Raw genomic sequence first — 27,128 nt, 5'->3', positions numbered from 1 at the left:
AATAGTTACCTCCGTCCATTTGGGGTTTACCATGTACTGGGCCTCATGCCAAGGGCCTTCTCCATATTCCTTCATTTAATCTTCACAGTAATATGTTAACAATGGCACTGTTTCCGTTAAACATTTTTGAAATTTTAGTTGACACACCTGTTACATTAGGTTCAGATGTACAACATTGTGATTTGGTAGCTCTGTATGCTGTTCTCACAACAAGTGTAGCTCCCATTTGTCACCATACAACACTCTTACAGGACCATTAACTGTGTTCCTATGCTGTAACTTTTACTTCTGAGCCTTACTTATTCTCTGACTGGAAGTCTGTATTTCCTGCTCTCCTTCACCCATTTGCCCATCCCTTAACCCGCTATGAAACATCTTGATTTTTGTGTTATAGAATCTCTAGTGGATTTCAGTAAAAGAATCATCAGCTGTCTTAGTGTAGGGCTTGTGCCTTCCACATATACTTCTTTAATCTAGCCTACTTATTCTTTAACTGTCACTGGTGTTATTTACATGTACATAGTGCGTTATAGTTCATAAAACAAGTTAATCTCTATTGCTTATTTTATATGGATCATCCCTGAAGATAGAGAACAAAGACCTTGTTTTCCTAAGCTTCTTTCTTTCTTTCTTTCTTTCTTTCTTTCTTTCTTTCTTTCTTTCTTTCTTTCTTTCTTTCTTTCTTTCTTTCTTTCTTTCTTTCTTTTTTCCTTCCTTCCTTCCTTCCTTCCTTCCTTCCTTCCTTCCTTCCTTCCTTCCTTCCTTCCTTTCTATTTATTTTTATTTATTTATTTAAAGATTTTATTTATTGGTTGATGAGACACAGAGTGAGAGAGAGGCAGAGACACAGGCAGAGGGAGAAGCAGGCTCCCTCCCACATGCAGGGAGCCTGACATGGGACTCGATCCCGGGACTCCAGGATCATGCCCTGGGCCGAAGGCAGGCACTAAACTGCTGAGCCACCCAGGGATCCCCATGTTTTCCTAAGCTTTTAAAGAATTACTTAAAAACATCCTGACATTTCTGACTTAAATTACATGTATTGTTATGAGTATTTACTTTGAGGTATTAAGTTATGTGCTCAATAGACATTTTAGTAAGTGTAACAGTGTTTACCTAGAGAAATTCTTTATTCTGCAGCTAAAGTTGATGCCTTCTGAAGTCAGCAGGAAATCTACTTCCCTACTCTGTCTCCCTCTGCCCCTCCCTCTGCTTGTTCCCTCTTTCTCTCAAATCTTAAAAAAAAAAAAAAAGTACTTCCTTACCTTGCCAGTAATTCACTTTTTAATTTTTTTTGAATGATTTTATTTATTTATTCATGAGAGACACACAGAGAGAGGCAGAGACAGAGGCAGAGGGAGAAGCAGGCTCCATGCAGAAAGCCTGTTGTGGGACTCCCATCTTGGCACTCTGGGATCATGCTTTGAGCCAAAGCCAAGAGTCAGACACTCCACTCACCCAGATACCCCTGCCAGTAATTCATTTTTACCTTCCCTCCCTGGTTACTATGTACATATTTATATATTCGATTATTTGCATGAATCACCAGGAATATTCTTCTTAAGTCTTAATAGTGGCAAAAATAACTAGAAAAATATTACTTCACATCGAAAGTTGAGAGTGTTACTAAAAACCGACTTAGTTTGAGGATCTGACAGCACATGGGTAGTAGAAGAAGACATTTTTTTCAGGCTTATGTCGTGTCATAGAAATATTGGAATCCTCTGCTTGAAGTTCTGGAATGGCTAGCTTGAGATGGGAACAATTCTTTTGTGATCACAGAAGGGAATTGAAAAGAAGGTCTGCTTTTATTAGAAAGTGGATGGGGAATGCTAGCAAAGTAAAAGATGCCCTGGTTGAAGTTGAGGAAGACAGAGAATAGTCTGAGGGGTTAAATTAGGATTCTGAAAGTGGGAAGAGTTGAGAACAGACTTGAAGAGAATTAGCATGTGTATTTTGTGGGTGTGTACTAATGGAAGACTCCATCATTTGGAAAGATATGGACATGTAGAACTGGAAAACCATTTATGTATAACTTAGTCTTAAAAATGCTTCCACTTGGAAGGCAGTACATATATTATGCATACCTTGTAGAAAGTTATGTCACTTAAAGATGGAGCCTAATAGGTACACCTCTTAAGGAAAGCATTGTGGTAAAGATACTGTGTAGCTTCCTGGCATATTGTGATCAGTGTTTATCCTATATGTTTTTTGTTTTTTTTTTTTTAATTTTAAACAACTATAATGAAGCATAATTTACATTTTATTTACCCATACAACTACCCATTTTACCTGGAAGGTCTCGTAAGGAGGTTGTCTTTATTTTAAATTGCGTCCAAGGTGACTGAGAAATGGAGGAAAATTGCTTTTCATCACATCAGGAATGATAATTACGCTTTATATTGTAAAAACCGAATGGGATTCTCTACTTAAGTCCCTAAAATTTAAATTTGATGTGCTAACAGTTTTGTTTAAATTTTGTGGTGCTTCAGTCGAATGTAACATTTTAAAGAGATGTTTTAATTCATTTTCACAGACTGTTGGGACTTCTCATTACTGTGATATAAAATATAGGATGCATGCACATTTTTCTTTCTTTTAAGATTTACTTATTTATTTATCATAGAGAGAGAGAGAGAGGCAGAGACACAGGAGGAGGGAGAAGCAGGCTCCATGCCAGGAGCCTGACGTGGGACTCGATCCCGGGACTCCAGGATCGCGCCCTGGGCCAAAGGCAGGCGCTAAACCGCTGAGCCACCCAGGGATCCCCCATGCACATTTTTCTGATCTCTATATTTTAGTTTTCTTTTTTCCTTCTTTAAGTGGAGCACAGAAAGATTTAGTTTCTGTTAACTTTTTGTCTTGTTAGCCCGAGTCTCCTTTTTTTGTGGGGGGTTATATTTTTCTTTTTTAATGAGTCTCCTTTTCTTAAAATAAAAAAGATTTTGTTTTTTTGAGAGAATGAGCTTAAAGAGAAAGCACAAGCAGGGGGTGGGGCAGAGAGGGAGAAGCAGACTCCCCGCTGAACAGGGAGCCCATGTGATGGCAGGGCTCAGGACCCTGAGATTATGAGTGAGGGCAGACACTTAACCCTGAGCCACCCAAGTGCACCCCAAGAGTCTTCTTTGTCATGTGAAGCACAAAACTACATGTATTTGAATCAACAGTTTATTAAGGGGCATAATCACTAGTTTTGATTTTGTACTAAATTGTGGATTATCTATACAAATTAAGTAGTGTCAACCTTTTTCTTTCTTTTTTTAAATTTTTAAATCCCAGGCATTATTTCCCTTCTGATTGAGATTGGATTTGCACAGTCGATGAGAATCTTCACCTTTTAAAAATTTTGTTTTTTTCTTTTTTTTTTTTTTAAGATTTTATTTATTTATTCATGAGAGAGAGAGAGTCAGAGATGCAGGCAGAGGGAGAAGCAGGCTCCATGTAGGGAGCCCGATGCAGGACTTGATCCAAGGTCTCCAGGGTCATATCCCGGGCCAAAGGCAACACCAAACTGCTGAGCCACCCTGCTGCCATGTTTATTTATTTCTTAAAAGATTTTATTTATTTGTTCATGAGAGACACGCAGAGAAAGGCAGAGACACAGGCAGAGGGTCCTTGCAGGGAGCCTGATGTGGGACTCGATCCCAGGAGTCCGGGATCACGTCCTGAGTCAAAGTCAGATGCTCAACCACCGAGCCACCCGGGCATCCCAGAATGTTCACCTTTTAAACAGACAAAGAGAAAGTCTAGTTCACTCTTGTGAATTCTGCAATGTGTTGGTTCTAGTTCATAATTTTTCTTAGCCTGGTATTATGGTTATGGGGTAATTTATTTTGAAAAAGTTTTGAACTCTTTCTCTTAGTTTTCCTTTTTTTTTTTTTTTAAGATTTTTTAATTTATTTATTCATCAGAGAGAGAGAGAGAGAGAGAGAGAGAGAGAGAGAGGCAGAGACACAGGCATAGGAGAAACAGGCTCCATGCCAGGACCCCGACATGGGACTCGATCCTGGGTCTTCAGGATCATACCCTGGGCCGAAGGTGGCGCTAGACCATTGAGCCACCAGGGCTGCCCTCTCTTAGTTTTCTTATTAGTAGATATGGGAAAGGTTTGTCTTTTTGTCTTTGGGAACTTGAATATCATGTTTCATCTTGTCCCACGTTTGGCCTGACCTTTCCTGGTTTTTTGTCTTGTATCGTGTAGGTATTATTAATGCACATGAACTGAAGTCATGTGTAGTTGTGTTTTTGTGAATAAATTGCTGTGGAGTGCTAAATTGTATTGAGGTGACCACTCTTTAAAATTGCTGGCCTTCTGGTATTGAACAACTTATTTTCTACTTTTATATTTTAGACTAATTTTTAGAAAAATCAACATAGGCCCAAAGATGTTCACAAGCTTGATATTTGCTTAATTCCTTAATGATCCAGATTACCTTTTGAGATTTTGTAAACTTTTATTTTGGATAATATTTTTTAGAGATAGTCTATGTTTAAATTGTAATACTCTCCTTCCTTCCTTCCTTCCTTCCTTCCTTCCTTCCTTCCTTCCTTCCTTCCTTCCTTCCTTCCTTCCTGTCTCCATCCTTCCCTCCCTCCCTCCCTCTCTTCCTCCCTCTTCTTTCTTTCTAAGGAAAAGGGCAGATAAATTATCATGGAAGCTTCACTTAAAAATCTGTTTTTTTTTTTTTTTTGTTACTGTCTTTGATTTTGTGAAAAACCTGTTTTTGAGATGTTGAGCCTTGAATATGTAAACTAATGTTGGCTCTTGTTAGCCAATTTAATGGGTTTGGATTAAAGATATGCTGTATTTTTACCTCTTGGGCAATAGATGGCAGTATTCTATTGCATGATCTCTAGCTATACTATCATATATGAAAAGTGAATTTCATGTTACAAATAGTCTTCGTATAAAATTATGAGAAGTCATTAAATTTGTTAGCACTTTATTTTTTTCTGATTTACTTTTTATACTTTGTAGTAGTAGTATTTATGTAAGAGTTGTATGAGTTGACCTTCTCAGAGGCAGCATGGATCGTGTATAATCTATTTGCAACATGTATGCTGGAGACCAGATGTGAAATAACTCATTGATTGACTCACCACTTAACATCTTTGTAGTCTCTTGCCATGACTGTGTTTGTCCTAGAATGTGATGGTTGTCCTCTTATTCACAGGAGCTAAGGTGGGAGTTTTTAAATCTGAGGACATTTATTACCTTTATCATTATTACATTGCTTGGACACTATCTAAAAAACTAACCTTTGCATAGGACGCATTTTCAAAAGCTTGTTAATCCTCAAATCTGTTAACATATATTAGGGTTAAAGAGGTTTAATATTAAAAGAGAGTGCAGTAAACTACAGCCCTTTAAAATTTCCCACCATTCCCACTTGACCAACATGTATTTGATGGTTAATTTAAGGGGAGGTGATTTTAATGTCCAGGCCTTTGCAGAGACTTTCCTTTTAGTTCTTCCTTTATTGTAGCTTGGTGATTCTCAAATTTAAGAGTCTTTAAGAATTTTTGTAGTGCTATATACATAGATTCATGTATGTCATATATATGGTGACTTATTGGCTCGCATGTCTGTGTTGTGTGTGTGTGTGTGTGTGAGAGAGAGAGAGAGAGAGAGAGATATGATTGTGACTATATAAGGTCAGCTAATGTCATCATTTTAGGTCTGACTCCTTGTGTCTACCAGAACTCTGCTTGCACTCCTGCAGTCAGTTTATTCCCCTGGCTTAGTGGCAAAAAGGAAGTGGTCCTTCTGTTAGTTCTGTCTGCTTTACGTGTTCTCTCCCACGGTATGTCAGTTCCTTCTATCTTAGTCATCTTTTTTTACCTTTGACATCCAGAGACAACTGTCGCTTAATTTTTAGGAGCAGACTGTAGCTAGCTATTGCTATTAAGTTAGACTGTAAAACCAGCTACTGCCACATAGTAGCTGTCATACTAGCTGTATGACTTTGGACAAATGGCAATATCTCTGTGCCTCAGTATCCTTATTTACTTAATAAGGACAATAGTCTTTTTTTTCTAAAGATTAAATACATCTATACATATGTATATTGTGTTTAGTGTGTGTTTAGATTATCATTATTATCATTAAGCACAGGACCTGGTACAGAATAGGTATTCAGGGCAGCTCGGGTGGCTCAGTGGTTTAGTGCCACCTTCGGCCCAGGGCCTGATACTGGAAACCCAGGATCGAGTCCCACGTCAGGCTCCCTGCATGGAGCCTGCTTCTCCCTCTGCTTGTGTGTGTGTCTCTCTCTCTGTCTGTCATAAATAAATAAAAAAATCTTAAAAAAACAAAAGAATAGAAATTCAATGTAATTGCATTAGTAAACAAGTAAAAATGCTATTTTGACTATATCAAAGTAACTTTATTCTTCATATCTTTATAGCAGAATAAAACATTACAGTATATTCTAAAGGTTAAATAAATGTGTGAGCATGTGTATGTGAATCCCTTGAGATTTTCAATAGAATCCTTTTTTTTTTTTTTTTTTTTACTTTATTTATGATAGTCACACACACAGAGAGAGAGAGAGAGGCAGAGACACAGGCAGAGGGAGAAGCAGGCTCCATGCACCGGGAGCCCGACGTGGGATTCGATCCCGGGTCTCCAGGATCGCGCCCTGGGCCAAAGGCAGGCGCTAAACCGCTGCGCCACCCAGGGATCCCTTCAATAGAATCTATTTAGGTCTGTGTCACGTCCAGTCTGTGTAGTCTTGACAGGGCTTGGATAAGATCCTCATACTATCACTTTTCCTGACATGGACACTACAAATTATATTGAATCAGAAATCTAATTTAATCCATCTTTATTAAATTGTAAGCAGTAATTGCTTTCAATTTAATGGGATCAAATTCAGTACTAGAAATTTTGATGTTTCCTCAAACCTAGTAAAATTTGGTTATGTATATATTTCCACATATTTGTGTGTATGCCTGTGCCCTTGTAGAGGGAGACAGGTGAACTTGGAGTACTACTTGTATTCAAATGCTGAGTTATTTGTGACAGTTGGTAAGGGTACATAGTATAAGGTTGGCAGCAGGAAAGGCACTTTCTAATTCTTTCTTTCCTTTCTACCCAGAAGTAAAGCAGAGAGAAATAAAACTAAGGATCTTCAAAATGGGATTTTCATCCATTCAGAAATAGGGGAAAGCCATTAAGAGTCTCTAGAAAAGATGCAGAATGTTTACTCTTGAGGGTGAGCATCCAGCCCTTGTCATGAGAAATTCGCTGTGGGGTGAAATGAAATCCTTCTAAAAAACCTTATTCTTAGCCTTGTTTTTGCTCAGTCCTTCCCATGAAGTCATTTTTACAAATAGCTCAGTTTACCAACTTTCATGTCTTACTGTGCCTTTTCCTTGAATATGTTATGAATAAGAGGTGAGGCTAATGCACGCATCAAATACATTTCTGGGTTAGGGGTCTGACTGTTGTATTGGATCATGGAGTTGTGTTTCAGCAAAGCAGCAGTGCCTGAGGCCCCTCCCTCTGGCTGCCTCTTTGGTTGACTCTTGCAGTGTTGTCCACAGTCATTTTAGCCACCATTGTATTAGCCTTTGCGTTCTTTGTCTTTTTAATTGAGTTGGTGTGAAATTTAAGATGGAATCGTTACAAATTAACTGGATTTGGAAGTCTCTGTAAGGAAGTACTTGAGTGCAGTTTGAATAAAATTCATGCTTAACAAGCGAATCCAAGACCAAGATCATTGGGAATATTTTCAGCTCTTTGTCTGAGAGCTAGCTGAGTTGTTAGTTAGCTGGGAAGAATAAAGGACCTGTGAGGGTGTTCTAGAATATATATCTTATAGGTCTAACAAAACTAGTCAGGAAATTGCTGAAAGATGTGAAAACAGAAGACATTGAAAAATGATACATAGACTTCTAAATATGAGACCAAATTAAGGCAGAGAAGCTTTAGGGGAGAATGAAGCTTATCATTTCCATCTCTTTACTAGCAGCTTTTAATCTTGTGATTTAGGTGAGTTGCAAATTGCATGCAAGCCACCAATCACCTGGGGTGCGGCGGGAGGTGGGGTGGGGTGGGGGGGAGAGAAGGCTTTGCAGTTAGTTTCCAGTGAAGGTTTTTCTGTCAGCATAGAGATAAGAAGACTGCATTGGATGGAGAGTTGGTGGTGGTGTTGTGTTTGTGATGTAACCTGCTTTATGAGTGTAGTCTATGTGTATCGTTCATGGAGGAATGTAAACATAAATATGTTTCCATTTGTACATGTCAGCAAAAAACATTGTAAAAAAACAAGAAATATTTTGCAAAATCTTACACAGGGTGGAAATGTGTACATTAATTGCAACGTAGGATAATTCTGGGATTTGACTTAACTGTATAATGTTTTAGGAATTAATGTGGGAATTTAAAAACTAACAATTTTGAACGAGTGATGGCTCAACCATTCTCACTTTAGGGATGTTTGGATCAGTCATTAAAATTTTCTGAGCTTGGGGCAGCATGGGTGGCTCAGCGGATTGGTGGCCACCTTCGGCCCAGGTCGGGCTCCCTGCATGGAGCCTGCTTCTCCCTCTTGCCTGTGTCTCTGCCTCTCTCTCTCTTTCTCTCTCTCATGAATGGATAAATAAAATCTTTAAAAAAATTTTTTTTCTGAGCTTTGTCAGTTTTTTTTTTTTAATTTAATGAAGTGATGTTTGACCAACCTCATGAAATTGAAATGAAAACCTGTAAACATGAGGTAATGTTTTAGTTTTTGAAAATATTTGTAATTTAAAAAATAACTCATTTATTAAGCTTTAATGTTATTAAAGTGTAAAATTATGGCTTTTTAATTCCTTGCTTTTTCATTTGTGTTACATTGAAAATGTTTTTGTAGAAGCTCAATTCCTAAATATACCAAAAGGTGGCACTGTTGACCTATGTTTAAATATTTTTAATTTGCTTTTTGATGAGAACATGTGTTGGATGTTTTATCTGCAAATGTATTAAATTGAGGTTATATTTTTTACATTTAATTTTCTGTTTTGTAAATGGATCTTTAATTCATGTTAAGGTTTACTAGGACCAGGTTTCATTTTTATTTTGAAATGGTTTGGAAATTCAGATATTTAACATTTTGTAGACATAAACTCCTGTATAATCCAGTATAGTTAATGATAAAACCTTGTATTAATGTGACAGCTAATGTTTCATGGAAAACATAGTTGCTTTTGTATAGCAAAAACCATTAATTTTTTTTAAGCCTCTAAAAACAATCCAGTGATTAAAACATAACAGCCATAAATAAATGATTTGTGTGGGCTTTTAGGTCACACCATGTAGGTTTATCCATTCTGGAATGTTATTTTATGATAAAAGTACCTTTGAAAATTTAGCAAAATCTGTCATTGCTTGAATTTCCTGCTGGCAGTAATGTGATGAAAGGAGAATCTAGGTTCTATGAATAGCTTAGCTTCTCAGGTGAGAAATGCAAAAATTAGATAACAGGAATGTGACTAGAAGTGAGGATTATTTATGCAGCATGCGGTGCATACACTACACACAGTTAGGCGAAAACCTCCTGATTGTTCATTCATGGAGCGCAATCCAGCCAACATCGTTCATGACCTGAGCAGGAGAATACGAGTAGGGTGTTTTTACATCCAGTCAAAGCTATCTGTAGTTGGTTTTCAGTATGAACAGAATTTGTCAATGATTGTCACTGGAAGTAGAAAACACAGAACACCTCTGTGACTAATATAAAATGCTTAACCCTTGTCCGAGGGGCAAGGTTAAAAAACCTAAGGTAATTGCGTGTATGCTTTAACACTTTCCTTTATTTAAAACTAGAAAATGTTTCATGTTAATGTAACTTGTACTTCTGAGTTTTTGTTAATTTTCCTTAAATAGCACTTTCTAAGATGCAGGCCTTAGAATTAGAAATGAAGAATTTTCCTCTTTTTCTGTTAAAAAGTCATCCTTCTAACTCTGACATGACTGTTTGATTACTGTGTGTATAGTTTAGGGGAAGTAAGGACACACATAGCAGTTAGAGGTTTGTTTTATGTCCATGAGAGTGTGTGTACTTATATTTAAATGTTCACTCTTGTTGCTGCCTTTGTTGATGTTAGCAATGTGATACATATGTGATTTGTCTGAATTGTTTAAAAATGCATAATTAAAGGAGGATTTGATTATTCAGCAACTGTTCCAGTAGCTAGAGACTATTATTTAGATAGTTTCTTCTGGTATTTGACAACTGTTCTGTGAGCTATGAATAGTATAAAAAATAGAAGGAAGGTATTATGATACTTTAATACCTCAGACCCCATATTCTTAGGATACTATTATTGCAGAGCTTAAAAAAAACTTAATTATTTAAAATAGCAAGAAGCTGATGTGCTCTTTCCCCTTTTTGCATGTGTATATAAATATAAAATTCTGTGGGTTTGGTTAATAAAGGTTTATTTGCCTAAATGACTTTGTGCTTTCAGATTTTTGTAAGGAAATTAAAAAATTGCATTCAGAATGATTTTTTAAAAACCCTCTATTTCTGCAAAAATGCAAAGTGGAGAATGACAGCCAAGTGTCCCCAAGATGCTTTAGACAGAATTCTCCTTCTCTACCCTGCCCCCTCCCTGACTCCACACACACCCAGGCTCTCCTTAATTTCAAATTTGCTTCTCAGGGAAGCTGGTGTAGTAAAATGTGATATTGTACAGCAAAAATTTTCCTGCAAATACTACTTGTGATTAAAAGAAATCCAATCAAATAGCATTATATATTTGTTATGAAAAGAGGCCTATCATGGAGATTTTATCTGGCTCCTGTAGATGCCTTATAATAATGTGCTAATTTATGCTGATGATCTTACCTTATGACACTTCTGTGTGGCCTAGATATGTTAATATGTTACAGCTTTTTAATTTCAGTAATCTGTATTGGTTGAATGTGCTTGGTAGTCCATGGTACCCCTCACCAGTCTGTGTCAAGGACTGGCAAAGAACAAGAAAAATGTAGCTCAGAATCCTTTTCTTTAAGCATGCATTAGTTATAGAGGGAATTACAAAATGGACATAATTTTAATAAGACTGTTACATCTGAATATTCACTGAGAGTGGTGAGTACTCCAGATACTGTCAGCTTTTAATCTGGATAGAGAGTTGGGTCATTGGTATTATTAAGCAGGCCTTGTTAATACCTTTTGATTTAAAAAAATTTGTTTTAAATGTCAGTGAGGAAATATTACAAGAATGAGAAATAGATGCTATAGGCACTTTAAAAGAAGTAAACCCTTTTATTATAGCCCTTTTTCTGTTCTGTACACTTTGAGGGTTATGTGTCTAAAAGTCCCCATGGTAGGAAACCACTACATGTGGTTGAGAATTTCAAGGCCTCGGGGTAGAAAAAGAGGTAAGAATGACCAAGTTCTAAAACATATGAGAGAACTAAAATATTTTTTTAAAAATTTGTTAAAAATCTCATAGAAGTGAAATAAAAATTTATAGATCTTAAATATAATTAATTAATTTTTTCTTCTTCCCAGAAATTCCTTCTAAATTATTTTTATCCTTTCAATAGAAAGTATTTATTCTAGGAGGGATTTTTTTTTTTTTTTTCTTTTAAACTTCTTGTATTTAGCCCTTGCTCTGCAAGTGTAATGCTCCTTTAGCTTTGCCTTGAAATTGTCATTTCCCATTTTTGGGTCTCACTTTGCTCTAAAAGACGATCAATTCAAATGTCTGAAAACCTGGGGTAATTTTTAAATTATCATGCTTGGCATAACTCAAGTCTTTCTCAGACCTCTCTGATCCTGTGATTCCTCATCTCTAAAATGGGTTACAGGGTGATTGAGAAAATTAATGAATGGTTGATAAATGTTAGCTTTTATTAACTATTAATAAAAAATTCACTGGTAAATCAGGTGGTTTAAATGTGAATCTCTGAAACAAACTTTATACACGTGTTTAATTCATTTTAATCGACTTAAATGGTTTTGTGTTTCTCTCTTGCACATCTCTTTCTGATGGTGAGTGTTAATTAGGAAATGAGGCTAAATAGGATATTGAGTTAACATATAATAGATGGCTTCTTTGGGGAGCCAGTGAGGCAGAATGGAGTGATTTCACAGGAGGAAAAGGGATTATGAGTTTAAAGATACGAGGTTTTGCTTCAAAGATGACATTCTTAGTGAACTTATTTATCTGTTTTCAGTGAACTTATTTCTATTTTATTTTTTTTACTTTTCATCTATGGAGGAACCCATTTTGACTGTTCCAGAAGTATGAGGGGTGGGTCATGTTTTTTCACATACATTCTCATATTTTGATAGAGGTAAAGCTCTATATTAAGAAATGTGAGGTGCAAATCCTTTTCGAACATTTCTAACTCTGCTCCCCCCATCCCCACCCCCAAAATCAACCTTGTCCTTAACACACTGCTATCATGAAGATTATCTTTATCTCTGCTTGTAGCACTTACTGGACTCTGTTGGGATTTTTTTTTTTTTTTCCTGTTGGGATTTTGTATTCACAGCCCTCTCTCTGTCCTATTAGAGTGAACTTGAGTACAGCTTTTCTAGTCATACGACCAGCTACCATGTTTGGTCTGTAATAAGCTCTCAGTGTTTGCTGAATGAATTAATATCCATATTCGTGTCATTCATGAGGAACATGTGAAGTGTACTGAACAATTATGTACAGAATGGGTCTCTCATTTGCATTGCTCTTCTTTTTACCATTAGGTGTAAATCACTGATGATTTCTTGCCACCTGAAAAATTAAGTTTAGCGTTTTTCTAGTTCAAATAGTTCTTTTATAAGTTTTTGGGACTCTTTTATGAGCCTGACCACAGTAAATGGCCTTATTTGTGCTTTACGAATGTTGTGATTCATGAGCACTGTGAGTATAGATTTCATGCTTAAAGTGACTAAATAAAATGGGCACATTGTTCTTTGTTAGTTTCTTCAATTGGTTCTTTTAATTTTCCTGTTCTTACTGGTGATACCTTAAGGCATCTGGCCAGTGTTGAGTATTTCTTCCTGACTCATCATTCCTTCCGCCACCTGCCAAAGAAATGCTTTTTTACTTTGGTCAAGAACACTTGGAGTTAGATTTCATTATGGGTATAGGTCATGGGCCATCTGATAAGTCTAAGCTTGTCATACTAATTAGCATTCACTGCCAGCTACTCGAATGCTTTAATTCTGGTGCTATGCTGTTTTAAACCTAAGTGTGTTATAGAGGATGGAGAAATCCTTTTATCTGAATATGGAACTAGCTACCAAATTTGGAGGTTCTTCCTCCACTCCCAGTACAATTTCCCTTTGTGTAAAGTTTCAGTGGATTGTATTAAGTAGATGTTTATGTAATCTTTTAGGGCCATTAGATTTTTTTTCCTTAGGTATATTTAAATCACCCCTTTTGGACATAATATAGAAAAGAGGAGGTTTGAGGGTTGGGAATTCAGAAGGAAGAAAAATGGCTGGTAGGTCCTATAGGTAGAGGTTTTAACCTTTCAGCCTGGAAGACAGAGATACCCTTGGGCCCTAGTATTTACCATCTTATATTTGAGAGCCATGAGAAGTTGAGATCTATGTTTAAGTGTCCCTGGGACCTTGTGGGACTCCAGAAATATAGGAATCTATTATAGTACGAAAGGAATCGACTGGACTCATAAATGTTTTAGATACAGTGAAAGCATCTTAGAATGTATTTTATCTGTTGCATGTCAAAAAATTTTCTCATGTTTGAGTGAGATCTCCTTCCTTCTAGAAGGAAGTTAAAAAATTTTTATAGGGGCTTTAATGGGTTCTTTTCTTTCTTTTCTGTGTTTCTGTCTGTCTTTCTAGTATGTGAGGCCTGAACCCTTGACCCGATATCAAGACCTGAACTGAGACCAAGAGTCAGACGCTCAGCTGACTGAGCCACCCAGGCACCCCTCCTCGGGCTCTTTTTCTACTTTTGGTCTTCCTATTCTGCCCTTCCCTTAGATTTTAAAATTCTCCCGAAATAGATTCTTCTGCTATGGAAATTTTTAGAAAATTAGCCCCCTGATTGGATGGGGAAGAGATTACTTTCCACCTCTGTTTCTATAAGAGGGAAACCTATGTAAATCTTTAGAAAGAAGATTGTGTTGGTCTTAAAGAATAAGTACTATAGATGGGAGAACGAGTAAGAAAAATGTTGGTGTTAAAGACTAGTATCCATTGAGTGAGACACTGTGTGAGGTTGACCAGCCTGCCTTGTGATTGTAGCCAAGCCATTTAATCTTTCTGAGCCTCAGTTTACTTCTGCATAAAATGAGCAAGTTCAACTCCAATCTTCTTTTGTTCTTTATAAATTTATTTTTTCATTAGATATTTGTTAGCTGCTGCTAGGTACTGTGTATTCCTCAGTGAAAAGACAGATAGGGTCTCATCCTTGTGAGAAGACTGCTTATCCTGTCTTTGTTGACCTATCCTTTCTGTTCCCTTATCTAGTAATGGGGTGGATAATGAGGAAATGAAGCAATGTGAAACAATTAATTACAAATTTGGGGACCCTGCCTGCATTTATGTACAAAGTGAATCAGCATCTTGTAGAGGAAAAACACACTTGCAAAGACAATAGTTTATATATGTTAAAAATGTTATTAAATTGAAGAATGATCTGTTAGTGGAAATAATTGGGTGACTTGGGAGAGAGAGGAATGAACATCTGAATTAGAGAACAATATTGTTTCAGTGTACCAGGTATAAATGGGAAAGATTTATCCTTGATGCAGAAAAGTAATTAAAAAGTATTTGAGCTTTTTGGGGGTAGTTACTCATGCCATTGTATATGCTGACGGTCAGATGTAATTTTTTTCAATATGAGGGAAAAACCTGTTTGATATGTCAGCCTTTAGTCTGGAGAATTGAAATTTATTGTCTCACCAAAGTGGAAAATAATTTGAATAGAGTTAATAAAGATGAAAGGAATAACATTTTACTTCATTAAGAAATATGGCGAGGCATCCAAAATGAAGAAAAGTCCGCATTTGGCTTCAAGATTTAAAATGATCCTCTGGTCTGTGTAGGTTGGTTCAAGAGCATTTAACTCTGTCAGAGAGCCAGGTTAGCTTCATATAATTTAAAACTCCGACTTCTCCCAAGATACTGATGAAAGCAACTAAATTTATTCGTTATTAGGTAGTGAGAGTAAGTTCAATTTTCTCCAGACTTGTGACAATTAGAGGTTGGTTCTAGCATATCTAATTCTTAAGTTTCAAGGCTACCTCTATTTGAGAGCTGTTTTGGGGAGATAACCTTGTAACACATACATTTTAATGAGTACATTACTCTGACCACTTGCTGAAGTAGACTCAGAGTGACTGCTGACCTGAAGTGAAGGCCCGTGTTCAATATTAATACGGCACGTCTGCATCCAGACAGCAATCTTTCATTTTGACATGCACATAGTCAAAGTAAATTAATGTTTAAAACCCGAACACTTTAAGTTCAGCCAGTGTGTGCATTCCATAATAATCCTTCAGAAGCAGTTTACATAGAAATGCTGAGTGCTTTCTTATACTTTATCATATGTGTGGGTCCACATTGTAGTATTTGTAACAAGATTTATCCAGCACTGTTTTTGTGACTTGTCTTGTGGTGGCTGAAGAAATTAATTATTTTAGGATTTAGTCTTTGCATGTTTTAAATAAAATTACACTCTTTTTATATATATTCATGCCTGGCAAGATAGTAGTCTAATTTCGATTATATTATTTTTAGATGTTTTTATTAAGTTAATTCCTTTCTTTATTTTATTATTTCAAATAAAACCAAGTTTTTCAAAGTGTGGTACTAATTTTTAATACACTAGGCCTGGAAATAGTGTGTATTTGTGTCTATCTGTGTAACAAGGATATTGCTGGAGGATTTTTCTTTTCTTACATACCATTTTCAAAACTTGCCTTTATTGGTTGAAAAAACATTCATGGCAGATGTAGTAATGGGGAAATTATATTAACATTTAAGTATTAAATTAGCTTTTAGCCAGAGTCTCCTACTAATATGATGACATTTAGTGAGTTCAGGATTTTAAGGACCATGTTGCACAACTCATTGTTATACATTTCCTGTTTGCCTTTTTAAAAAAGTATGTTAGATCTGCTTTTTCAGATTGAAAATTTCCATTGTGGATTTCAGTGTTGTTATTATTTTACCTTGCTTGTCAATGTTGGTTATTGATATATTGAGACTATTATGTATAGTGACCATGTTGAGAATAGTATGCTATTGTTGCTATGTATTACAAGCCAGTTTTCATAACAGTTTTACAGTTTAATTCCAGAGAAAGATCTCAATTTATATTTATTAACATATTTCAGCTAGGGAGTTTTCTGTTTTCTGAAAAGATGGCAGATGTGGCTGAACCTAATATGAGTTGAAAATACATGTTTAAAGTATATCTCTTAAGTCAATATGATGCTTTATATTTTGTCTCAGCATTATTGTAAATACCATACTTTTACGATAAAAAATCAAAATTAGATTCCTTCTATGTCTGATAGAATTTATTTTCTGTTCAGAAATAAATATAATATTTGGTTTAGGATATAGGCCATCAGATAACAACTGTTGGATTATACTTAATACATTTATAGTTTCCTAAATCTTGGATATCCGTAACACCAGAAAAATCTGTGCTTTCCCCATGGTACAGTAGATTTAGATTGGATTTGGAAACATTGTACAGAGAACATCTATTGTTTCCACTGAATGATGTATGCCCTATAGAGGTGAACTTTGTGACCTACCGCTCTTCTAGTAGTAATGGATTTACACTGATTTGAGCATAGCCTCTCACTCGATCCTATTTTCAGTTCTCCTGTGTGATGACTGGTTGGCAAAATTAAATATCTGTTTTGTGGCTATGGAAGGCAGTGTAACTAGCTGGCTCATACTTTCAAATTTACAATGCAGGCTTGATTAGTGTTATGTTGTCACTACCTGAATTAATTAGCTGTGTCTATATCATATGAACATACTCATTTTTGTTCTGCACGGGAAATTTCTGTCCCCCTGCAAGGTTTCATAAAAGCTTATATTAGCTTGGATTAATTAGAAAATCAGCATTTTAACACCACCTCTCCCCCAGGCAGAAACTTTGTGAATTATTTCTATAAAAAGAGAAATATGTAAGAAATTATATGGTGAGGCCAGCGATTTGTGATCTGATTCTAATTTGCTTGCTTTTATAATTCTTCCACAAAAACCAGCCATATTATACCTCTAGAAAGATCAAGGAGTTTAGCTGGAATGTGTACACATGTAGGTTTTTATAAAGTCATCTGTACATCTGTACAAACACACTATAAAATAAGTGCCTCTTGGAAAGTAAGAGTTACTGTGGAGTCCTCAGAGGTCTTGGGCTATTTTGATGGAAGCTGTCCCTGTACCTCCATTGATAGAAATATGACGGAGCAGAAATTTTCTTTGGTGAAAAGCAATGCACAGCAGACTGTGACCTCCATTTCTTGCAGTTTTATGGACTTAGTTCAGAGGGCTGGTTACTGAGAGCAAAATATGTGCATGATTACATATAATCAAGGTTAATTTTTATCAAGGGTCACCATGTTTTTGCTATGGTCTGACAATCATGACCTACATTAAAAGAGCCCTGTGGGTCTGTCTGGTATATTTTTGCTTGATGTCTGGGTAGTTTATTTCAGATGCTTGTCAGTTTCATTATATATTATCGTTTGGGGCTCTTGTTGGATTTTCAGGTATACCATAAACATAGTGCTCTTTGCAATTAGATTGTCTTGAGGGAGCTTCTGTTTTATGGTGTGTAAACATTCTTTAATCTTGAAGGATAAGTAATTTGGGGGACATTTTCCATTTGGTTTTGAGTTATATTCAATTGGTGGGCTATTTTGAAATAGGATACATTTTAGCCCTACAACCGAGATTCCAGATTTGGTTCAGTTAATTCATTCTTCAGTTAGTTTTTCTTGGGGAAAATATTTTCAAGTTTTTAATTCAAATGCATTTTCCTTGCTTAAGAAAAATCCAGATGAGTAGTTTATTTCACAACATAGCAACTAAGTAGGATTTATAAGACAGAAATTTACAAATATTTTCCTCTTTTGGTGGTACAAAGGGAATGGTGGGTAGTGTTTAAAAAACATGTGATTTAAGACATTTTGGTAACTCAAAGACAAAACTTAATGGCTGTTAAAACTGGGTATTTGGTTTTGTAGTTTTGAAATCATATTTAATTTTGGCCATATCTGTCTTGGTAGTTTAAAGGATAAACAGTTCAAACAGTAAGAAAAAAGCAGTTTGTGTTTTGTCAGTTTCAACTTTAGATATCAGTAAATCATTGCTGTAGCCTTCTTTATCTTTTGTTTGCACAAAAAACCTGTTAGAATTATGTCTGGGGGGACCATCTGCTGTGGTTCCCAGTCTTGTCAGTGTGATAAGGGATAAGCTGTATAAACAGGGGCACCAGAAAAAAAAAAAAAAAGAGAGAGAGAGAGAGAGATTGAAAGAGAAAAGCAGGCTGCTTTTAGGAAGGAAAAAGTCTGATGTGGATTTAATTTTATAATGTAGCCACAGAAAGTCATAGGATTTTGCTCACAGTCTGTCAGGATTGATGCTGTCATGTATGTATTTAGAAACCACAGGTCCATGTTATTTAAATGGTTTATCTTCATGTTAATATTATACTTTTTTTTTTTTTATTATAGGGTTCCTGTTTTGAAGGTTGAACTTTAAAAGTTCTTTGAAAATATGTCAGTATAGCACTTGACATTGCAGTATATTCCAGATTGTCTCTTTAGTTAAAAATTTTTTTTTCTAGCTATTAATTTTTCTCTCAGTTGAATCCTCGGAAATCATCCTTTTCCTTTTTCATTTGCAATGAGGTCATGGTGCTTCATAAGGAACAAGCTAGTCATTTCCATGGCAACGCACTCTATCAAAACATCACAAATCTGTCTTGTCCCTTACCTTTAAACTCTCAAGTGCGAGAAGTGTGTAAGCAGCACTGCTGTTCTTACAGCATATTGGATTATAGCAGGATTGCAGAAAGGAGAAGAAAGTCAATTAAAAAAAATTGATCCGAAAAGTAACTTAAATTCACTTAGCTACATATATGATGTGTGTATATATACATATAAAATTCATTTTATATTAGAATATATTTTATATTAAACAGTTTTTTAAGGTGGAAAAATAAAGATTTCAAAAAACTGATTTCTGAAGGTGATTGTTTAGCACCAGTATAATAATAATAAGAACCTGGGTGACATGGTGCATGTGAATGTATCACACTGTTGCTTCAGTCATGAGAAGTCCACCTTTGTTTTGAGGTTCTAGCACTTTCCCTTCAGTCATCTTGGCTTAAGGCAGTGTTATTGCATTATTTTGGTACTATACTAGCACTTTGAACTTTAAATGAGCTCCAGAATTTTGTTGGCTTTTTCCCCTATTAGAAGGTGCTATTGAGATGATGTGATTGTAGTTAGTCGTTGATCAACATGGGTTTGAACTGTGCAGGTCTGCTTGTGCTCAGAATTTTTTTGATAAGTACCGTACAGCACTGTAAGTATATTTTCTTAATAACCTTTTCTCTCATTTACTCTATAGTAAGAATACAGTAGATCACAAAATATGTGTTAGTTGACCGTGTTATTGATAAGTCTTTTAAAGTAGGCTTAGTAGCTATGTTTTGGGGAGTCAGAAGGTAAATGCGGATTTTCAAATGTGCAAGGGTTGGGGGTTCTGCACCCTTAATTTCTACATTGTTCAAGGGTCGATTGTATTTGAACAGAACAATTGATGTATCATAAGTACTGAAAATTTCATACTTGTTGAGATCAGGTATTAGGGAGTACAATAAATTTTTTAATAATTTTTTTCAAAATATGTTTTACTTCTTTCCCCGCATGTATTTTGCAAAATTTCCAAGTTTCATTGGCGTGAGCCGTGAGGATGGTACACGTTGCAAAGCTTAGTGCTTGCAGTTTCCCTGCATGGCCTGTTTGCAGGGCGTGTGGTGCATCCATTCCAGTCCTTGTCATCGGGGCTGTCAGCTGTACCCCAGAGGTTGGCTCATCTGACTCCTCCCATGTGGCTGTAGGAAGTTTGGAGGCAGCCACTTTCGTGTCTCTGTCTATATGTGGCATGGAACAAGTGCTCAGTAAATGTTTGTTGAAAGAATAGGGATCAGAATGAATGGAGTTAGTTGTTTGTGATAAACCATTTGTTTCTGTGGCAAAGCTGTATTCTGATTTTTTTCCTGTGTGTTTAAAATGAAGTTGGAATATGTTTTACATAACCATTTTGTATCATTTTTTATCTCACAGTATATTTGGTATCTTGGGTCCACCTCCTCGTGCCTGCCCAGGCCTTATCCTTAGTGATCACAAAGAGAACTTGTAAGCCTGTCTCTTCCCATTTATCTTCATTTCTGATGAGCTAACCTGGCAATTTTAAGCTCTCTGTTGTGGGAGAAGGACCTGGTGGTGGTAGAGGTTTCCAAAGGCTGCACACAGTATGTGGTGCACTGCATTAAAAAAAATTTTTTTCTGAATTATTTGCTAGAGAAAGGGACCAAAGGAATAAGATAAGGAAAAGCTACACAGCCCCTACCTGAATTCAGACACTAAACATTATGGATATAGCTGAAGCTCCCTTTGTACGGAGTGGGGAATAGGTGGGATACAATTTTCATTCTCCCTTTCTGCCTGTTTACTCCAGAAAAGCTTCAGCCTTCAAAGGAAATCTCTTCCTCCCCTCTGGTTTCATAGTAGCACCGCGGGCCCATGTGTATTATTGAACCTGCCAGTGTGTCGTAACCATCTGTTCAGATGTCTGCCACCTCTACCAGGCTGTGCGTCAACTTTGTGTTCCCAACACAGCGCACAATGGCTAGGATGGAAATAGGTGCTCAGTAAGTGCTTGTGGCGTGAATAAGTGAAATAATGAATAGGGACAGTTCTTTTCTGACGATCCCCATTTCAGTGTAGGATTCTGTTGAGCAATACTATTTCCTTGTCTAGCCCATAGTTACAGGGGCTTGCTGCTCCCGTTTGAGCAAATTGAATTAAACATAAAATCCTGTAGAACAGATGCATTTACAAGTCCCTGCTCACACAGCTGCTGGTCTCTTTAATAAAAACATTGCTGTTTTGATTGAGCATTCATAGTCCTCCTTTTTGTTAACTCTGTTGGTATCGTGATGTAAGTGGAGACTACAGATTCCTGGGATGAGCGCAAGAAAAGGAGATGCTGAGATGCAGTAAAAAGGGTGGATGGGAAACAGGGTTTGTTTTTAGGTGTAGTTTTAATAGAAAGAATAAATACATATGCTTATCCTCCCTAGGCCATAATTTGAAGTCTTTGGCTCCATATTTCTCAGGCAGTTATTCTAATCTTTCTTCTCCTTAATCACCATGTGTAACATCCTTACTTGAAATTACTGAGAGCATATACATATATATTTGCTGTTTAAAGTTTTAAAAGATTCAGGCGTGATTTATATGCAGTGAAATGTAGAGGTCCTAAGCATTCAGCTCAGTGAATTTTCCCCCCATTGTACTCACCTGTGTACCACCCCCTGGAGGAGACGGAGAATATTTCCATCTTCTTGTACCTCTTTCCCATCAGTGCCCCCTTCCCTTTCCCCTCTGCCAGTGGCCACTTTCTGAGTCTGCTGCCTCTTATTTGTGGATGTCATGTAACTAGTGTCACATGCCGTGTCCCCTTTTGTCTCTGGATTCTTTCACTTTCATGTATTTGAGATCCATTGATGTTGTTGCATGTATAAGTTTCATTTGCTTCCAACAAAGGTGTATACGTTAGCAACCAAAGACAAGTTTATTTTTACCTTAAAGCTGAGAAATTGAGGAGTGCCTTTTCAGGAGTTTTGTTAATAGAATTCATGACAAGAACTCATCTTTATGGAGCGACAGCCCCTGTGCTGAGGGCTGGGCCTGCGCATTATCTTCGTTTCTTTCCTCCAGTATCTGTTTCCTCAGTTCTCTGTGGAAGACATACTTGGTGAAAGTCTTGACGTCTGATGAAGGACTTGATCTTTGCCCAAAGAAACTGTCTTGTGTTGTGAAATTCTAATTGTTTTCCTCGGGCCAAAGCACTGTTTATGGCAAGTATTGAGGACCTAAAAGTGGAATGGCAATGGAAAAGATGCACCGGGTAGGAAAAGCCGTTCAGGCCGTTCAAATTCCCCTCACACTGGCTGCAAAGAAAGTCTTTGTATGTAGGAAATCATGTTAACTTTTTCAGAGATCCTTATAATAATGTGGTGCCCTTCTTTGTACTTTGTTCAGATTATATCAGTCCAGCTTTGAATTTTTATGTGTAGATTTGTTTTGCTGGTGGCTATGTAATGCCTACTATGTGGCAGACACTTCTAACTGCTTCACATCTGTTAATTCTCCTAACTCTGCAAAGCACAATTTTTTTCTTTTGGGTCTGTGTTTTGCATATGAGGCTATGAGGTACTCAGAGATTATAGGACTGGACCAAAGCTGCATAGGTAGAAAAGTGGAGCTGGGATTCCTACCCAGGCAGTCTGGTTTCAGAGCTTTCCCCACTATCCTGTGTGCCACACTCCCATCCCTAACCACATTCCTGACTTTTTCTTGATCCTTGTGATGATGCTGGATGAGTTTTGGTAGGGCTAATAGGGACTGATGATACCAAAACATATGTAATAACGGAGCTTGGTTTTATAATTGACATGTTCATGAAGTCGGTCTTGACATTGCATAGTTCTTTATTATTATTATTATTATTATTATTAATTATTTGGTGCTGGGGAAGATATTTAGGAAGGGACTCTTTACATTTGGCATCTGTACCATAATAGAGTGAGTACTTTAAGCCTCCACAAAGCTAATCATGCAACCAACACTGTGCTTATTCAAGCCTGTATGTACAGTGGATCGATGCTTCTCAGCAGGCCCCAAGGGTGGGAGACCCACGAGGTTTATTACAAGGAATGTAGTATGTGTTGTCTTAGTCCTTGGCAACTGAAAGTATTCTATCACCATGTGGGGTCCTTGTACTCAAAGATTAGACACACATGTACTAAGTCCTTGACATTTGTGAATTCAGAATTTGGGGTTTCAGCTATTTTTGAGTACCCAGAAAGTCCGTGACATTTAGTAGTTTGTCATGAGAGTATCAGTTTCATATAGTAGTGGGGTTATGATAATTAATAAAAATAACGTATGTAGGCATTGGCTGTCAGAAGGCTGGAGTATAAATTCTAATCATTTGGTTAGTGAGTGAACCTAGCAGAGGTTCACTCATGTCTCTTCTACTTTTCAATACTAATGAATTTGGAGAGGCCTCGAGATGCATCCATTACCATGTTAAGGGGGCACTGTTGTCAACACTCCTGGTCCGTGCAGGCCTGTGGAATTTCTTCCCTGGAGTTGGGCTTTCAGGGTTACTTTGCTCTCTTGTCTTTTATGGAAAGGTTACTGTTTACTTCTGTTTGGTCTTTAAAGATAAAGTTCCTTTATGTTATTTACTCCCCTCTCCAGGCTATAATGTAGGCTATTAATGGTGGTCACTTTTCCTAGCTATGGGTTAAACATTCTGGACAGTAATCTTGGGCATTATTCTTCCTTTTATTGCTGTGCTCTGTCACTCTGTGTCTCTCTTCTTAACTCATGATTAAGTTGGTTTTGCTGACACTTTTTCTGCCGTTTACTTTTTTCATCTTAAAATACATTATTAAAATTTCCAGGAAAACCCGAGGTATTTTTGTAGCTCAGCCTCCATAGCCTAGATCAATCCTTGATACATTAGGTCATTTTGCTTCCCACAAACTTGGGATGGTGGATGTTATGGGGGAAAAAAAAACCCTTGAATGCGGTTATTGTCATACACCCTTGTTTTTTAAGTCAGACTTCCATTTTACCATGCTTTACTGTAATTTGAAAAAAATGGGTTATTGCATATTTAACTTAGCAAAGGTGCCATATATCCTCTCATTGGTGAAGGTTGCTTTAAATATATATTTCTCTGATAAAGGAGTGATTTTCCATACTAATTCATAAGATATGCTGTCTGTATTTGATTTAGTAAGAAGCCTTATGATTCTTTGAATTTCATAAGGAACCCCTTTTTAGAACCTGTTTAGTATATACTTACCATGTGGAGGATATGGAGTTTGATGTTCTGCAGGACACAGAGCTGAAGCTCTCTTCTTAATTCTTTTTAAAAAATATTTTATTTATTTATTGACAGAGCTTCAAGGGGAGTGGTAGCCAAAGGGAGAGGGAGAAGCAGACTCCCCACTGAGCAGGGAGCCCAACATCCTAGGACACTGAGATGACCAGAGCCGAAGGGAGATGCTTAACCCACTGAGCCACCCAGGAGCCTATCTAGTCTTCATTTTTATAAAGCATTCATACTTTTGAGACTCTGAAGGGTGTTAAGCTAATGTTTTGGGCAAACCAAATATAATTCCTGTTGTTAAGAGTTTAGGTAAATATTTGAAAAAATTTACATGCTAAATGAAATTCTTAATTTATTGCAACTTCATTAACCTTTATTTTTTAATGCTGTTCCTATGAAATGTAGATATTAAAGAGATCCAAGTACTGTGACAGTCATTAATGATGGATGCTTTAGCAGCCTTCAGAATTGAGCAGTGGGAGATTTACAGCCAATACAAAGTGCCTGTGGTAATCGTTAAAGTATGATCTCCATATTTGGTATTTTTACATATCTGTGATTTATAATAAATATCATGCAATTGCAGGTTTTGCTTTTTGCAATAAAGTACAAGTCAGTAAATAATGTTACAACCTTAACACCTTAGGTTTTGGCTTAGCAATTCATGGTAATATCTAAAACGTACTTAACTTTTACTGTGTGGTAGGCATTATTCTGAATGTTCACATATATTAACTTCATGCTAAGGATTAAGCATGGTTTTCAAAAATGAATACTAAATCCTTTTGGAAAAATACAGCAGAGCTGTCTTTCAGACCCTGGGTTTGGAAAGTCCAGTTCCCACCTCCACACCTCCTTTAAAAACATGTGCATACAGATATGCAGATAAGTATATTTTCAAAAATGAACATAGCAAATTCACAATTACTTTTTGGAGAGGAAGTATTTTCTTTATGTATCTGACCCACAAAGTTATCTTTTTCTTTCACAAGACATTTTACAGAGATTTATTCAGGTATGTGAAGTAAATATTAACATGTTGCCTAACTATTCAACTCATCTGAGATACAGTGCTATGGGCTGAAAGAAATAATTTTAAAAATGGAAAGATTTGGTCCTTGTTCTTTTTTCAATTATTGTAGGTGGCAAAACATGGATGATGCCAATATAAGATGATGGCATATTTTTCTAATGAGAAGATTAAATGAACTGTTTTGATTAACTGGAATATATAAACGTTAGGGATGAAGGTGAAATTGTCAAATGAAATTGTCAAATATCCTTATATTTAGTCGTTATATTTGCATAGTTAAAATTGCATTATATGGAATAATTTTAAAGTTGTTACTTTCTTTTCTGGCTTTTCTTCTCTAGAATCAGGTTTTGACCAGTCTGACACAGTTTTCTAGACTTGATTTCCATTTGGCTTTTTGGAATTCAGCATATTTAGAATCTATCTATCATGTGGTCTCTAGAAATTTCTCCCAGGCTCCTATTCTTATAATTAAAGAACAGTTGGTTTTGTCTTTCCTCCTGTGGAAGCATATATGCTGATGTCTACAGAGTAACCATTTATTATAATGCTTTTAAAAAAATTAATCTTTGAAAAGCTTGTTACAATGAAATTCAATACTTGCCAGTGTGAGGTTATAGCCCTAGGAGTTAAATCAGGGTTAAGTCTCGCTGCAGCTGTTTTTACTGATCCTAGTTACTTCTCTAGGCTTCCAGAGATCCTGTTGCTCGGGGTAATGTCTTCTCCAAGTGATAGTCTGTTATGCAGTATAAAGGAATGGAGAGAGTAAAAGAAAGAGCTCTTGGTAATAAGAAAGATCTTTGCATGGATTTTATTAGAAGTATAAAACGGGATCCCTGGGTGGCTCCAGCTGTTTGGTGCCTGCCTTCGGCCCAGGGCGTGATCCTGGAGTCCCGGATCGGGTCGGTCCTGCGTTGGGCTCCCTGCATGGAGCCTGCTTCTCCCTTTCCCTCAGCCTGTGTCTCTGCCCCTCTCTCTCTCTCTCTCTGTGTCTCTCATGAATTATTAAATAAAACCTTTAAAAAAAAAAAAGAAGGAACATAAAACAGTTCCATCTTTCCTGAGGGATGATTTTTTTGGGGAAAATAAACTGTGCCTTAGATTTGAGCATTTGTTTAGTAGCTAGCTAACACGTCTCAGGGAGAATAGATAAGTGGTACTTTAGCCAATTTTTTCTCTTTGTATATAGTCACCTTTGCATACTGCTTTTCCTTGCCATTAATTTAGCTTTTTTTTTAACCTATTTCTTCATTTTCACGTTTCTCTGTTTCATATTATCTTGTTAGATTTTTCCCCCTTTTAGTCAGATGAAGAATGTTTATCACTATTGATGTCTTCAGAATCATAAATATCTGTAACTAATTCAGGGTGTGAGACTAATGTCCCAATGGCTGAGTCTACCAGATTGACCTCCAGGACAGATTGATGTATTTCTGGAATGAATGTTTCCGTGATTCTTTCTTGCAGATCAAACTTTAATATTTGATATCAGACCTATGTAATTGTGGAAAGACAAAATACACTTTTAAAATTATTTGCATGATAATCTAAAGAACAAAAACATTTAGCAGGAGTGGTGGTAGAAATGTTTCCAGGATCAACACTTGAATGCTATGGGAGAGCAATTTTTTTTTTTTTAATGGCTGGCAGGTGGCAGAGTTGAAAAACAGGTTTTTATAATGGAAATGCTAAGAGTCTTAGCTATAGTGATGTGAATGGTATTGTTACAATAGATATAATAGATGTATTGCATTATCTTATCTAATCAGACACTTTTGTTAGAAAAAGCTCTCCTCTCCATTAGTTTCAGCATGCTTGTTGCAGAGAATGGTTCTTTTGAACAATTTTGGTTACTCACAAAATATTTGAGAGACTAAGGATTTTTTTTTCATCTTTGTCAAATTTTAACAGATTTAATAAGCCTAAATGTATTTTATTAAAAATACTACTTT

General features: G+C 36.5%; 1 protein-coding gene across 9 annotated transcripts in view; it reads left to right on the top strand.

Annotated features, from left to right (window-relative positions):
• CDKAL1 (CDKAL1 threonylcarbamoyladenosine tRNA methylthiotransferase) overlaps positions 1-27,128 on the top strand; it is a 663,683-nt gene that overhangs the window by 32,535 nt on the left and 604,020 nt on the right. Inside the window, exon 3 of one of the 9 annotated variants that reach the window (XM_072813957.1) lies at positions 24,549-24,664. The exons of the other annotated variants lie outside the window; for them this stretch is intronic. Within the exon in view, the coding sequence (XP_072670058.1) occupies positions 24,584-24,664 (81 nt within the window). The 5' untranslated portion in view covers positions 24,549-24,583. The remainder of the gene's footprint in view (positions 1-24,548; positions 24,665-27,128) is intronic. 9 annotated transcript variants of the gene reach the window in all.

The sequence above is a fragment of the Canis lupus genome, chromosome 37, assembly GCF_048164855.1.
Source record: "Canis lupus baileyi chromosome 37, mCanLup2.hap1, whole genome shotgun sequence".
Taxonomy (NCBI): domain Eukaryota; kingdom Metazoa; phylum Chordata; class Mammalia; order Carnivora; family Canidae; genus Canis; species Canis lupus.
The sequence above is the reverse complement of the archived record's forward strand: the minus strand, read 5'-3'. Positions and strand labels throughout refer to the sequence as shown.